Consider the following 14,754-nt stretch of genomic DNA (forward strand, 5'->3'; position numbering starts at 1 on the left):
TGATGGAGAAAAGTGTCTCTTGATGTAATTTGTACAAATGCCTAGCGGGGAGTCGAGAGTCCCTAAAATGCAACCTTCCAAACGCCTGCGCGCGTGCCCAAATGCTCTAGTTTAGTAATATATCGTACCCGTCTCCCATGATGCGAACCTCTTCGCTGCCGAGACCGTACTTTCGTCGCACCAGTTCAAAAATGATCAATCCAGCGCTTGTGCTGGGAACCTGGCGGATGGTGTTCCACCAGAAACCGCGCCATAGCCATTTCCTCACGCCCAACCCTTCCTTTGCGGCCTCTGCGCAGCATTCTGACCAGGTCTCTTTGTAAGCCCGATAGTAGGCCCTCGCCATCCTCCATCCGTCTTTACGGTGTGCCGGGTCGGCTCCCTTGGTTTCCCTCAATTTCGCTGCCTTGGCGTCGAGTTCCTCGAGGCGATCCCAGTGCTCCACTTGCACGTGAGTCAAGGGATGAAGAACAACTTGTTGGGCAAAGGATGCGCTGAGGCCTCCGAGAAGCAAGAAGATAGGCTCTATAGCATAATGCGGTCGAATGATGAGAGGCTGCTTGTTGTCATCTTCCGGTTTGCCATTCTTCGCAGGCCGCTTTTGGGCCATAAAGTCAACAATGTGCTCTTCGAGTCCGCCGTAGTACCACGAGACGAAGCGGTAGTATCCTTGCGCCTTGACATATTCGAAAACGCTGAAGAAGACCGCTGCGCCGAGACTATCCTTCATAAGGGAAAGACCCCATCCCGCAAAGATGCCTCGCACACCAATCTCTCTCAGCTTCTCGGCACTGAAGGCCCACATGCTCCTGGGCTTCCCGCCCTCTGTTGGCATGAGGTCGCGGTGATCATAGCGTGCCTGGATGGCATCTAACGGTGCCGCGATGAAACTCTGGAGACTTCCAGCGAGAAGTCCCGCGGTGAAGGTTTGCGTCGGATGCGGTGGTGGGTAGACAGTCTTTGTCGCTCTGCCGCTCTCCTCATGCAGGCTGCCAAGGATCGTGAGGTAGCTGGTATACAGCACGGCTCCGACGCCCACATTCGCGATGAGCGGCGGCAAGACTTGGTTCGGGAGCACGCTCCAGCCGTGCTGCTTCACCGCCGATGTGAGCACGCCCGGCGTAGTGCCCCGCAGATAGAACCATGCCTGGTTCAGCGTCGCCTTCAGCTTGGTCGAGGGCTCCTTTGCGGCGGCCTGGGCGAGCAACTCGATCTGGGCCTGGTGCACACTGCGCGCGTAGGCGAGGTAGTCGACGCGGGTGCGGAAGAAGGCCTTTACAGGAGCGCGAAAGTAGAATGCGATGGCCTGGGCGCTCAAGGCGCGCACGCCGGCGGCCGATGCTGCGGTTGCGGCGTTGCTGCGCGGGTTCTTGTCCGGAAGCTGGGCATCGGGCGGTAGGACTGGGAGGACGCCTGTAAACGGGTCGTATGTAGTTGTGCCGTCATCGAGACGTCGTGTCATTGTATACTGCTTTTCATCGTCCCCTACAGGTGAGATATCCTGGATGGGATTCAAGACGGCAAAACTTGGCATCGGTTGAGATCGGTTCGCAGATTCTCGATGTGATGACTAAGCGCATGACCCTGGTAAAGTGGGTACCTTTATGCCGGACGTCTCCTGCCTGTGACTGTCAGCACGAGGTACCCAAGGCAACCACATGATCTCCAGCTTGAGATCCCATGACAACCTTTACAGTTCAGTACTTAACTTTCAGCCTTTCCAGAATAGTTTATATACCAGCATGAAAAAGAATCCTGTTTTGCCTCTCAAATCTGACCAAATCTGAGGTCCAGAAACGAAAAGGGGGCGACTTCTATCTTTCGATAATGCTTATTTCTTGACATAGCAGATACAAGGAGTGATGCATCTTTTAGGTTCCGATGTCATAAAATTCTCTCTCTATCTATTACACATCTTATTATGTTGGTGATGTACATATGAGACACGACCGGCAATACTCGATATTGGATGATGGGAAAAGGCGCGTAGCTATCGGAAAAGTTTAATAGAATTATTACAGAGCTCTTCCAAGCTCTGGTCAGGACTCTAATAGCAATAGCAGTCGCACTTGTTGTCAGATGAGCGCCTGAAACTGTAAGTAGACAATCCAACAATGAATTCGGAGAAGTCAAATACGCACCAATATCCAACATAGCCATCTTGATCGTTCTCGTCGATGCACTGCATTATGTCAGTCACTCGTTATTTGAACTTGTCTATTTGATCCTGGTGTCCAACCTGGCCACATCGCTGACCACAAGCCCAGGTATCGTCGCCGTTACAGTTTCCGTTCTGTGAAAAGTCGTTAGTTTCCATCGATCGTTATTTGAAGTCTATCATCAGGGTCACACATACTCCCCATTCTCTAGGGGGTTGTTGGCAGACTACTCTGGCGATTTCAGCGGTAGCTAGACTGCTGAAAAGAAGGAGGGCCATAGCGGAGGCTTTCATCTTGGATAAAATTCTCTGTGGAGTGTTGTAAGAGATCACGATGAGAATATTGTTGAAATTCGGAGTGTGATCTCCTGAAAGTGGTCAAGAACACCGAGGGTATTAATAGCTTGATAGCCTGGCATCGAGGGTTGCCATTGCCTAGGTAGGCATGCCGTTAATTTACACGCTGCAGCGCCAATAACCTTACTCACGCAACTTGAAGTCGATTCCACTCTGGAATCCTGAAATGTCCGAAATTGCCTCTTTACCATGCCTTACCCGGTACCCGATAATCACTCCTCGTGCTAAATACTTTGAGTGATCTTGCAAGTATGCGAATCAGCAGCCTCAACCCTGGTTGGTGTATTGTATATAGAAATAGGCCGAAATGGAGAGATTGAGGGACTCTTTAATCTGTGAATGGCTTTGAACATGATTCGAAGTTTTGATTAGTCGGAGATTCTGTTGCACCGATGGGAACGTGTATTAGTCGAGAGTGATCTAGACGCGGATCCAAATTCGTCTTGGAACGTTGGTTCACTAAACACTTTTCGGCATCATGTTGGGGGTGGTCAGCCAGCACACGGTAGATATTGAGACTCGAGTACGTCCTTTCGGTCTCTGCCAATTTTCAAGTGGCAGGAACCTCTCCCCGAAAAGGTTACGGCAATCATAGAACCATTAGCCTGCCAGAATAAATCCCGAATAGAAGTGGTAACGAAGTAGAAAAAATTGATGTTGTGCACTTCCATTCCCGGGGGGGAGTGGTTGATGGCAGGTGCTCCCTGTAGGGCGTCTGACTAATCCTCCAGTGGTCTGTTGCTGGATTTTGCGCGAAGCCCAACCTCTGATGGCGGCCTGCCCTACTTGCTTCCCAGAGGTACACAGCAACTACAGCTCAACATTCCAAACGACCACGTAAGATGTGGAAAGCCATCCGGCACCGCCTTCATCGTGATCGGTTTTCCGCACTTCGATGAGCTAGTCACGATCCATCCCGGGCACCATGGAACTCCCTTCTGAAATACTTGATCAGGTTCGTTGAATCTCTCGCCACTGTGTGCGGTCGGCTAATCCTACGCCTTCAATAGGTCCTTGATGGGTTGATGGTCTACCAGCCGTTGGCAAAAGTCCGGGGCGTCTACTCTCTAGACGACTGGGAAGCTTTCACGTCGCACTCTGCGCGGTTTCATGCCAGTACACGCCACCATTCTGGCTCGTCGTTGAAGTTCAACCGAGACGAACTGCCACCCGTCGAAGGCGGCTTTTGGAACTTGCGCTTGGTCTCGCGCCAATGGAACTCCTCCGTAATCAGAATGCTGCAGAAGCACGAATGGTGGAGCGTACCCTTTGATGATCGAAATCGTCTCGAGAAACTTCTCCGAATCTGTGACGGGCCTGATGGCGGTCCATGTAGTTGGATCAGAAGTCTCAGCCTCCACGATCTCGATGGACTACGAACTTTCTCGCGGCTATACTCGTACGACTTTGAGATGTAAGATTTACTCGTCTACCGCAATATGTCAAGCACTCAGCGATCTTGCAGAACGTTAGCAGGCTTACTCGAATCTACTGCCTATACAAGAACGAACGACTGACCCAAGACTGATGCAGGTTTGAGGGTCAGGATGTCGACGACGACTACATCATCTTACACTCCTATGTCGATAAACTTAGGACGACAGATTGGTGGACCTCGGATCCTACACGCTCTAGGCACGAGCTCCATTACGGGAGGAACAACGAACACGCGCTTCTTCGACGCTTTTTTGACACTGTCAAGCACATAGAGCGCTTCAGTGTTGAGTTACCTGCGGCCCACAGCAAACACGATCTCATGGCAAATTGTTACGATATGCAAGGCGTCGATGAGATTTTGGCAACAGTAAAACATGGTCTGACCAGTCCGGGACTCCAACACCTAGTGGACCTCAGCTTTGCGGTGCCTTCGACGTGGCATATTGGACAACTGGCCGGTGGCCTCTCTCAAGATGCTCGGGATCGCCTTAGGAAGCTACGTTTGGTTATCGTCGACGAGACTGGACCGAGCGGAAGCGCACAGTACACCAAGATAGAGGAGGAAAATAACGACGGCGATAGAACGACTATCCTGGGATCGGTTGCGCCGAGTAATGTGCAGGCAACCTATCCCAACAGAGAACATCAGGACGCGCTCTGGGCCTTGGTGGCATCTTGCCCCAAACTTGAGGCACTGGGCATCGAGGCGACGCATTATCTCAACTTGGACCTTCAGCAGTGGGAGAAGCCTCGATTCGAATCCAAACATTTGCGCGACCTCTCGCTTCGCCGGATATGGACAAACGTACCGTCGCTTCTACAACTGTTGTCGGCTGTACCGTCATCGTTACGGGATTCGGCGATCCGCCGAGTCAACTTTGACGACGTCAAGATCCACTGGGACGGGGGTAACTGGGAAGACGTATTTGCGCATCTGAGGACGAACTGCCCTGATCTTGAGATCTTTCGCGCCGAACAGCTCAGCTACTTTTCCAACCACCCGCGTTACGAGCACAACAACAGACAGTGGGAGAATTACAATTCTATTTGGACAGACGACTACGGTGAGGACGCTCACGACAGGCTGTTCTTGCAAATGCTCGATACGAAGCTTATCAAGCAGGCTGGGTCGCGGGAGGATTATCCTGTTTCGGTATATGATTACGATTCTGAGTTGGAGGAAGAAAAACCATAGGTACCCATTGAAAGACTCGGCTGAAAAGCCGCGAAGGCTCTCAGCATGTCAAACACCTCTCAGACTGCATTCGATGTTTGATTTCATTCAGAGTCTCGTGCAAGTCCGAAAGTGATCCCAACCAGAAAAAACGGTCAAATACCTAAACGAGGTCAAATATTGCATGCATTCAGCCGTTCAATCAGGGATACGAAATTCTAGGAAGCTAGGTTTCCAACAGTTCGGCTTCGGCTCCATTGATCGAATTATCGGCTTCGGCTTCAAAGCCCATTCCCGCCCGGGCCCAAGGAAACGAGACAAGCGGAACCAGACAAGATAGTTGCAATGCAGAAATCGGTGTTTCGATCGGCGGAGAGTCGCATATACAATATTCTTGTGGCACATTAGTCCGGTCCCTGGCAGCATGCAGAGTGCTGCCCAGAAAACTCCCGAGTGATTCTCAATCTTGCCGGTGATACACTCCGATCGGTGCGACGTCGATTTCGGCGGCTCTCTGCACACAGTTGAGAAAATTGGGAGGTCAAGATTAATGCAACGATCCAGCGGGATGTGATGTTATACCGAAAGGCGAGACGGTGGCACATGTACGACAGCATCTCGGCAGGTTCCCATGTACCACATCGGGTCGGCTCCGATATCCGGCACCGGAACGGGACCCCCGCTGGCCGGGATGGAAGGGAGCCCCCACTCTGGGATCAGATCCTTCGGCCCACTGCAAAAACGCCGCTCTGGACAAGTCTGCAGCGGGAAAAGCAAGACACCCAGCTGGGGAAGTGGGCAATATCTCCTCCCTCCCCCCATCGCATTCGCTGGGCGGTGTTCGCGCATGCTAATCAGGTAAGCTTAGCGGGCACATGTCGGCTTGAGTCCGCGCTGTACGCTTCTGCCGCCTTTGCATACCCGCTATTGCGTGATTGGACAATGAACAAATTTTGAGGCCATTGGTATGGGCAACGGCGACGGAAGTTGGAGGGGCAGGATAAGGATCTCTTTAGTTCGACGCCCTTAATGTACACGGCAAGGTATCCCGTCTCAGTGAGAGTTGAGCGTGATGCAGATGGAGGGGGTGGGCAGCGAGGGGTCGAGGCAGGCCGTGAGACTTGTAGGAGGGCCAACGCCGGCGCTGACGGTTGAAAAGAGTCAGCAGGTCCGGCAAACTTGAGCTTGCCAGCATGCAAAGGCCGGGGCCGTGACCGGCGGTAAGCGGTAGGCGGGAGCAATACCGCAGCGCCATGTACACCTTGGGTCCTTTTTGTGCATGGCTGCTTGCTACCAACGTTCATATTGTAAGGTCCCTCGGGGAACAAGGAAACGGCGGATCCCAAGAGTGAGAAAAAAAAAAGGTACGCAAGTAGGTACACCGATTTATTGAGTCAACGGCTTCCCGGGGCAAGGGTGAGCAGAAAAAGGCGTGCTTTCCTCGCGCTCGCGTCCCATCTCAATGCGGAATTTCTCTTTCCTGCCTTACCTGAGATTCGTCTCTTTCTCTCTTTCTCGGTCTCCAGTCTAAACTACCTTACCTTACTTCTTCTCTCTTTCACCTCGTCTCATCTTGCTTGACTCATGACATTCGCTTGCGGTCTGTCACCCATGTCATCGAATCGTGTTTCCTGACCCTCAATCCTTTGTGACTGAACAGCAATCGTTAGCAGCCAAGGACGCCAACGTTGTAAGGCTTGACGTTTCTTCTCTTGCGCGCGGTCCATCTGCGATACTCTATCTCGAATCTGCAGAATCTAGATCTCTCGAGTAAGCTTTCCAACCCCCGGCCCCATCCTACCTACCAAGACCGGACAAGACTGATTCATGAAGGCAGATCTCCCGCCCGGTCCCATCGTGAAATTTTTTTGAATGCCATCCTTGTCTGCTCTTCCGTAAAACCAATTCCTCACGATGGCACCCCGGAAAGCCAACCCGGCCTCGTCGTCGGCGGCGTCAAATGGTCACCACTCCACCGAGCGCACGCCTCTCCTCCAAGTCGACGAGCCCACGACCCCTCTCCCCATCACCCCGCAAGACGAAAACGCCATCCCGCCAAACGAATTCGACCTCTTGCTCTCCAGGTCCATCCCCTCCACGGGGCCCTTCCTCGAGCCCGAGTCGACCGTGAACCCCCTCCTCCGCGGTCCCCGGCGCTACAGCACGGCCTCCAAACACCGCCGGCCCTCGCTCGCGAGCCGCTCCGACCGCGCCTCCGAGGCCGGAGGCATCGCCGCCGTAGACGATGACAGCGACAACGACGATGCCGTCTCCGTCAGCAGCAGCGTCGCCTCGACACCCTTCCTGAACGGCATCTCCCGCTCCCGCTTCTGGTTCATCTTCTCCGAGATCCTCCTCACCTACTTCATCGCCTGCTTCGACGGCACCATCATGGCCTCGTCCCACCCCGTCATCACGTCTTACTTCAAGGCCTCCAACAGCGCTTCGTGGTTGTCGACGGCGTTCTTGTTGACTTCTTCGGCTTTTCAGCCCATCTTGGGCCGGTTGTCGGACAGCGTGGGCCGGAAGCCGCCGTACGTCGCCACCATGGTCATCTTCTGCCTCGCGACGGTGTGGTGCGCGCTCGCGCAGAGCATGACGAGCTTCATCCTCGCCCGGGCAGCGTGCGGACTTGGCGCTGGCGGGATGATGACTCTGGGTAGTATCATTGTTAGCGATTTGGTTCCGATTGAGTGAGTGTTTCCCCTTGAGTCTACAATTGCCTTTATTGTGCGCCTTTGTAAGATGCATACGAGCGTGTCTATGTCAGCATACCTCACAATGAGAAGACAGTCACTATGAGAAGGGTTTGAAAGCTGACAATGACACACAGAAACCGCGGCGCGTACCAATCCTACATCAACATGATCTACGGCGTGGGATCCGCCCTCGGCGCGGCCCTGGGCGGCGCCATGGCCGACCACCTCGGCTGGCGCTGGGAATTCGGCATCCAGGTGCCGCCCCTCATCATTTGCTGCATCATCGCCATGATCGCCGTCCCCAGCGACCTGGGCATGGCCGGCACCAAGCGAGAGAGCTTCGTCGAGGCCCTCAAGGCTTTTGATTTCAAGGGCTCCATCCTCTTGACCACGGCCATTACCTTCTTCGTTCTTGGTCTTGTGAGTTTTATCTCCCGTCTTTCCCGCTTCGTAGAAGTACATGGAGGGCATATGTAATGCAGTGACGTAGACAAGCTCTTTGAACACATGAACTAACGTCTTCTTTTCGCAATCTCGTAGAACCTCGGAGGAAATGTTCTCCCTTGTAAGTGGCTCTCAGATCAGTCCTCATGGATATGATCTCGCCCCTCGGAATAGTGAGCTAACAAAGATCCAAGGGTCCCATCCTCTCGTCATCGCATCTCTCGCCATCTTTGGCGTCTGCTTCCCCGTCTTCCTCTACGTTCAATCCTACGTCAGCCGCCCCATCATGCCTCTTTACCTAGTCCGCCGCTCGCCTCGAATGAACCTTATCTTTTCCAACTTCTTCGCGGCTCTCCTCAGCAATGCCATCCTCTTCAACATGTAAGTCTCTAATGTAGCCCTCGTACACATCTAGATGCCCCGAAGACAGGTGACTCTTCCAAGGAAACTCCAAAATCTAACCCTGCGCACAACAGCCCCCTATTCTTCCAAGCCGTCCTCCTCACAACAGCAACCTCCTCAGGCCTCAACCTCGTCCTCCCCTCCATCGTCTCCTCCATCGTCGGCACAGCAACAGGCTTCCTAATCACCTACACCCGCCGCCTCAAATGGCCAGCCCTCACCGGCGCAGTAGGCCTCTTAATCGGCACAATCGCCCTCTCCGCCATGCGCCGCGGCTGGCCCTCCTGGGTCTACCTCCTCTGCCTCGTCCCCTCCTCCATCGGCCAGGGCTTCCAGTTCCCCGGCACCTTCATGGCCGTTTTGGCGGCGAGCGAACAGCGCGAGCAGGCCGTCGTCACGAGCACCCTCATCCTCTGGCGCTCGCTCGGCATGGTGCTGGGCGTGGCGAGCAGTAGTCTCGTCGTGCAGAATGCGCTGGTGGGGTATCTGGACGAGTACGTCCAGGGCCCGGACAAGGACGAGGTGATTCGCAAGGTGAGGGAGAGCGTCGAGTCGATTGTGAAGTTGCCGGCTGCGTACCGCGAGCAGGTCGTCATGAGTTACGAGGCGGCGTTGCGGACGACATTTTTGTGCTGTGTCGTGATTGCTTTTGTTTCGGTGGCTCTGCTTGTCCCCATCAAGTTGCCCAGACTGGGTGCGAGAAAGACAAGCCGGTAAAGGAATCGGGGCTAATATCCACCATCCACTGGTACTAATGAATTTGAGGGGAAAAGCTGTCGCTGCGTCATCTTATATAGCATTTGTGTTGCATAGATACTTTTAGCATTCTAGCGGAAGCATTTCGCGGTTCCACATCATCATACAAGCTTCAATTTTTGCCTTGAACCCAGGCTCTGAGCCTTGTCTTGCCTTGCCTTGCCGTTCTCATCGCCCGTTATAAATACACGCACACGACCCCCGTTAATAGTGACCATTCATCCCATTAACCCGCAACGCATCAAGCTCATCCTTGGTCTTGCGGTACAACTCCTGCGCCTCGCGCTCCCTCCTGCTCACGAACCCGACCTCTTCCCTCAGGGCGCTCAGACGCCGCTGAATCGCCACCTCCTCGGAGATGGCCAGCGTCTTGAACCCGCTGAGGGCGTTGTTGGCCTTGTTCAGGGCCTCGGCGGCCTCGCCAATCTTGTCCTTGAGCATCTTTTGGCGCTTCTGGTAGCCGCCCAAATGCAGGCCCAGCTTCTTCTCGAGCTTGATGCCCTCCTCGGCCGTGCTGGCGATGGAATCTTGGATAGACTGTGAATGGTGGGATTAGTACTCGTACTGGAAAGCAAATGGAAGCACCAAAGAGGACGGTGTGTGTGGTGTTACTTACGTCAAAGGCGTTCTTCATGGCTGCCTCCTCCTCTTCTTCGTCGTCACCGTAGCATCCCAAACCCAGGAGCAGAGAGCTCTTGCTCCTGGCCTCGAAGGATGCTTGAAGTTCGACCGGCGAAGGCGTCGGCTTAGTCTCCAACATAATCTGAAGCCGTGCCTCTGCAAGGTCGTCGTCGCTGATGGTGTCTAGCCGAGGAGCAGCGCCGCTAATCTTGGAGCCGGGCAGAGGATACTTGACGGCATCGTTGGCGACCAAAGCAGCAGCCTCTCGCGCAATGAGCGCTTCGGCAATGTCCTGGAAAGACTCCGCATTTGAAAGCAGAGCCGAGACGTCCACCTTCGTCGGTCGCGGCAGCTGTCTCTGCATGACCTGTGTCCGTCTCCGCGCCTCCAGTGCTTCTTGTGCGGCCTTGATTTCGCGTTCCCTGCGATCTCTCTCTCCAGCGTCTTCCATTAGCTGATCCTCGTCCAGAGCAACCTCCTTCTGGTCTTCGGGAAGTTCGAGCTCCCATTCGGTATCTTTGGGCTTGGGTAAAGATGCAAGGCCTTGTCTCAACTGGCTGCGTAGGGCCATCTCCCGCATCTTGACATCTCTCGGTGTCGCTGAGACAAGGGCCTGGCTACCGTCGGCGTTCAAAGCAAAGCTGTCGCGGGGCGTCCTCATTGGAGTCTGTCCAACGCGTGCAGGTGTTTGGCCAACGCTATCTGTGTGCATTGGTGTCGCCAGGGGGTTCGGTGTCGCAACCACTTGCTTGCGGGTTGCGACGCCATCAAATCCGGTCGACTCGGTTCCTTCGTGTAGCGGAGTATTCTCGCCACCGAGCAGAGAAGACTGTGTGTTCGTCAAGGCTCTGATATTTCGGATCTCGTTTGCGATATGGTCTTCCTGGGCGGGAGCTCGAGGGGTTCGGATCGGGGCGTTGTTGTTCAGGGTCGAGTATTCGCTGATCAGGCCACGGGTTGCATCGTTCTCGCTCTGGCGTGCCATCATGCTTGCCCTCTCGCCCATCATACCCATCTTGACAATCTCCTCCAACTCGCCCTCGCTCACTTGGGGAGCTGGCAGATTCAGCGCTCTTCTCTTGCTGCTCTGCTCAGCCTCTCTGATCTTCTGCATCTGACCCGCCTTCACGGCAGCCTGGAATGATGCTGAGGGCGCTTCCTTTTCCTTCTTCCTCCTCTTGTTGTCTCCATCGTCGTCGCCATCACCCTTACGCTTGCTCGCGAGCTGTTGTTTCCTCGGGTCGAAAGCCTCTCGCTGGTGCTCGTTTCGGACCTGCTCCTCAGCGGTATCGTAGAATCCTGGGGCAGCCTTCTTTTCGAAAGGAATGTCGGCATTGTAGTCCATTTGGCCCTTCTTGCGTGTGACGACCTTGATGTTGATGCCGGCCGTTTTGAGCTCGCGTCGCTTCTGCAGCGCCGCCAAACGGCGCGACTCCTCCTGCTGGCGTTCTCTCGCTTTTCTCTTGGCCTTTTTGCCCTGTGTGTTGGCCAGACGCGCTCGGGCTTCGCTCAGCATCTCTTTTTCATCCTCGTCGAGATCGATCGTGTCGGGTCGGGCGGGCTTGCTCTCTGGGTCTGGGTCGACTTCGCCAGGGCGCAATCGTCTAACATCGTCGGCGCTGGGCGCCGATGCCTCGCCGCCATCGATACCCGTGAGTCCGAATTGGCTAGCTTCTCTTGCTTCGGCTTCGTCGAGGAGCTTCTGGTATCGCTCGAGACACTGGTTGGCGGTTCGGCCGACGGCAGGTGCGATGGTACGCCATTGTGTCGGCATAAGCTTGGCGAGATGCAGAAGCTTCTCGTCCTCCTCTTTGCTCCATTCCGTCTTTTTGATGCTCGGGTCCAGCCATTCGTTCCATCTTGCCTTGCACTGCTTCGGGGTCTTGCGCGCGAGCAGTGACGAGACACGCGCCCACTGGTTCAGACCATATTTTGACACTGAGGCCTTCAGGATTTCATCCTCGATGTTGGTCCAAACGCCTCCCTTGACGACCCCCATGATGACGACGAGTGCAGAAGAAATTCGGATGGCGGCGCGGGTTGTGGTTGTCGAAAGTCCCCTTCGCGAGGGCGTTGCGCGAAAGAAATTGTGATGCGAGGCCAATCGTGAAGGATGGGTACACAAGGCTGAGAGCGGCTTGGCTTGTCTTAGTCAGCCCTTGCGAGTGGTTGTGATTGGCTCCACATCAAGCACCTAATGCAGCTCACCGAGACACACCTCAGTCGTCTCGGTATTCTCGGTGAAGGTTGACATTTCCGAGAGAACTTAGTTCCTAGTGCAGTTGCTGACTGTCCGGATTGAAAGTTCGACAGGGCCACCGGTGCAAGCTTCTCTCTGTCTAGAACATCTCAAGCCAAGCGAAATAAACTCTTGACAGAAATGCTTTGACCCAAAGTATACGAAAGCCGATTGTAGCAATCGCATTTCTGGACAGTCAGAAACACACCATTCTTGCATCTTCCCGATTCTAGATAATGGCGGCATTTTTACGAAGCCCGCGGTTTCGAGCTGAAAGCTTAACATCGTATATGGTGCTGCCCTGCTCAAGCAATGTAGTGCGAGCATAGATCGAAGTCAATTACGACGACACAAGGTGAGGGTGCATGGATCTTGGCATTGATTGGCGGCCCAGCTCCGCTACTAGATTGATAAGAGCAGCCGCATTCATGAACTCTCAGCTTGTCACCCCCTCACTTTCCTTATTCTGCTGCCGAGGCATAGTAGCATCCACGCGTCCTGTTGGGTTGGAAGAGAGGGGTTTCCTCTGTCCTCCGATGCAGCAAAATAATCAATTACAAGAGGACATATGTCTGGTGGATGAGTTGTCCGTGACGAGCTCTGAGCACTTGCTTTGCAATATGGCGTGGCGTCTGGGGTTCACACAGTTGAGCGGAGTCAACACAAGTTGCCGACTCATGCTGTTCAACAAGCCGTTTCCTGGTATCAGGGACCGCGGAACACGGCAGCAGGCGATCCAAACAGCACCGAGCACATGGCGAGAAAGGCAATGACAGCACGTTGTCGCTTGCGCAAAACACCGTCTGACAATTTAAGAGTGGCCGTCTCTCAGAGTCCAAACAAGACAGCGCACCCTCGCGGAAGCCCAGGGGATATGCCGTCGGATGGCGGCAAATACATCCCCCTCAAGACGCAGATGGGACAATCTATCTACGACCAAGTGGTCCAGGTCGCTCTCGGATTGTCTTGAGAGGGGCCACCGAATCGGAAACCGGAATGCGATAACGACAACGATGAGACGAAACCTGCCGACCTGTCCAGTCCAGTAAAAGAGAGGGGGAACTTGGACAGAATTCACGGAGAGCAGGGCAAACTTCCAGTGGATGTGAGTAAAAAGCGTGGCGTCTTCCAGGAGAGTGGTTCCGCGGGACCGGTCCGCCAGTCGGTGCTGAAACATGCCGACCACCGAACCTTGTCGAGTCGTGTTGGACGAAGTGTTGCTGTGCTGCCATTTTGGGCATCAAAGTTTGTGCTGGCGTTCAGGTCAAAGGGGAGACGGGAATTATGGATGCAACATGTCTTTGTGCAACTACCTAGGTATGTGGCACCGCGCGCGCGAGAGAGAGGGTTCATTCACTGTCTTTTGATAAACCGGACTTCGGACATCTGAAGCCTGCTGAACTGCGACAACGATAGTACTACCTAGATGGTTAGGTACGACGAGTTGACAGGCTGAAAGTTACCAACGTCTTTTTGGCGAGCCGGTGGGCGTTGGGACTCTGTCACTCTGCTTTCGGATAGTTCGTCAGACGGGCTGCGGAGTTGACTCTGGTGATGTAACTTGGAGCAAAGTGCCCGCGCGGGAGTGGCTCAAGCTTAGAAATCACCTCTCCAAAGCTTGCGGAGTTGTCTACGCTAAGTGAACTAGGTACCTACCTAGGTAAGGTACGGGAGTACGTACACAGAGCATCGACAAGACGGGAGTCTGGCCCTGACAGATCTGGGTTGTGGCTGAACTTCCCAGGTTCTGGAGGTACTGTGGCACCCCCCCCTCCCCTTATCGGCCTTGGAGCTGCGAAACTGCGTCATGGATAGGCCTGGCAGACGCCAACTCATGCGCCTACTGTCCCACGAGATTGGTTCACTCACACGGGGTCACTCTTAAGTCCGGCAGGCACGCACCTATCCCACCGTCCCACGGGATGGTTGCTCCTCAACCCGCGGCAGGGAGCGTCCTGTCGTCTTGTCTTGTCGTCACCTTTTTCTTCCCTTTCCTCTCGGTCTTTGTAACTTGTACCGTATCTCGTTTACTAAAGTCTCCTACTTTACTGAGGTTTACTAGGCAAGAGAGACTCAGAGAAGCCTCAGTCCATCTTCCCCGATTCCCCGACCATGAATCAAGTACCTCCCTGTCTACTTCGGTTACGATGATTTACAAGCAAATCACTAAGTCGACCCACCCCCTTTTGGCCACCCCCCCCATTTGGCCACCCCAACAAAACATAGCATCAAAACATCGCCACCAACTACACTCAATTAATTAACTACCTTCTACTACTACAATAATATAATTATTATTCTCCTTAAGTAATTCGACCCCTACGAGTCGACTAAGACTAATAAGATAGTCGCTAGAGTCCTCCTAAGCTCTCTATATATTCTAAATATTAGCAAACTTAGTGTTTAGGTCTATTAATATACTCTTCTTTTTCCTAAGCCTTAATCGGTCAACTTTAGCTTCTAGAAC

The 14,754-nt window shown here is 53.9% G+C and overlaps 4 protein-coding genes across 4 annotated transcripts; 2 read left to right on the top strand and 2 right to left on the bottom strand.

Annotated features, from left to right (window-relative positions):
- Positions 1-13: 13 nt before the first annotated feature.
- Positions 14-1,499, bottom strand: HER10_EVM0010042 (uncharacterized protein). The gene has a single exon (XM_035479512.1). The coding sequence runs from the start codon at positions 1,460-1,462 to the stop codon at positions 107-109; it is 1,356 nt and encodes a 451-aa protein (XP_035327202.1). The 5' UTR covers positions 1,463-1,499; the 3' UTR covers positions 14-106.
- A 1,831-nt stretch (positions 1,500-3,330) lies between these two features.
- HER10_EVM0003367 (uncharacterized protein) lies at positions 3,331-5,353 on the top strand. Its single transcript, XM_035473047.1, has 3 exons — positions 3,331-3,470; positions 3,526-3,929; positions 4,049-5,353. The coding sequence occupies exons 1-3, from the start codon at positions 3,441-3,443 to the stop codon at positions 5,145-5,147; spliced, it is 1,533 nt and encodes a 510-aa protein (XP_035326693.1). The 5' UTR covers positions 3,331-3,440; the 3' UTR covers positions 5,148-5,353.
- A 1,091-nt stretch (positions 5,354-6,444) lies between these two features.
- On the top strand, positions 6,445-9,388 carry HER10_EVM0013080 (major facilitator superfamily transporter; the record flags this gene model as incomplete). The annotated part of the gene is made up of 5 exons (XM_035483204.1): positions 6,445-7,819; positions 7,960-8,245; positions 8,366-8,390; positions 8,464-8,650; positions 8,746-9,388. Exons 1-5 carry the CDS (start codon positions 7,041-7,043, stop codon positions 9,386-9,388), a joined length of 1,920 nt encoding a protein of 639 aa, XP_035327448.1. The 5' UTR covers positions 6,445-7,040.
- Positions 9,389-9,550: 162 nt separating this feature from the next.
- HER10_EVM0013302 (myb-like DNA-binding domain-containing protein) lies at positions 9,551-12,118 on the bottom strand. The gene is made up of 2 exons (XM_035482664.1): positions 10,044-12,118; positions 9,551-9,964 (listed from the first exon to the last, which is right to left on the bottom strand). Exons 1-2 carry the CDS (start codon positions 12,045-12,047, stop codon positions 9,632-9,634), a joined length of 2,337 nt encoding a protein of 778 aa, XP_035327465.1. The 5' UTR covers positions 12,048-12,118; the 3' UTR covers positions 9,551-9,631.
- Between the last annotated feature and the right edge of the window lie 2,636 nt (positions 12,119-14,754).

The sequence above is a fragment of the Colletotrichum scovillei genome (genome assembly GCF_011075155.1).
Source record: "Colletotrichum scovillei strain TJNH1 chromosome Unknown Contig00011, whole genome shotgun sequence".
Lineage (NCBI taxonomy): Eukaryota > Fungi > Ascomycota > Sordariomycetes > Glomerellales > Glomerellaceae > Colletotrichum > Colletotrichum scovillei.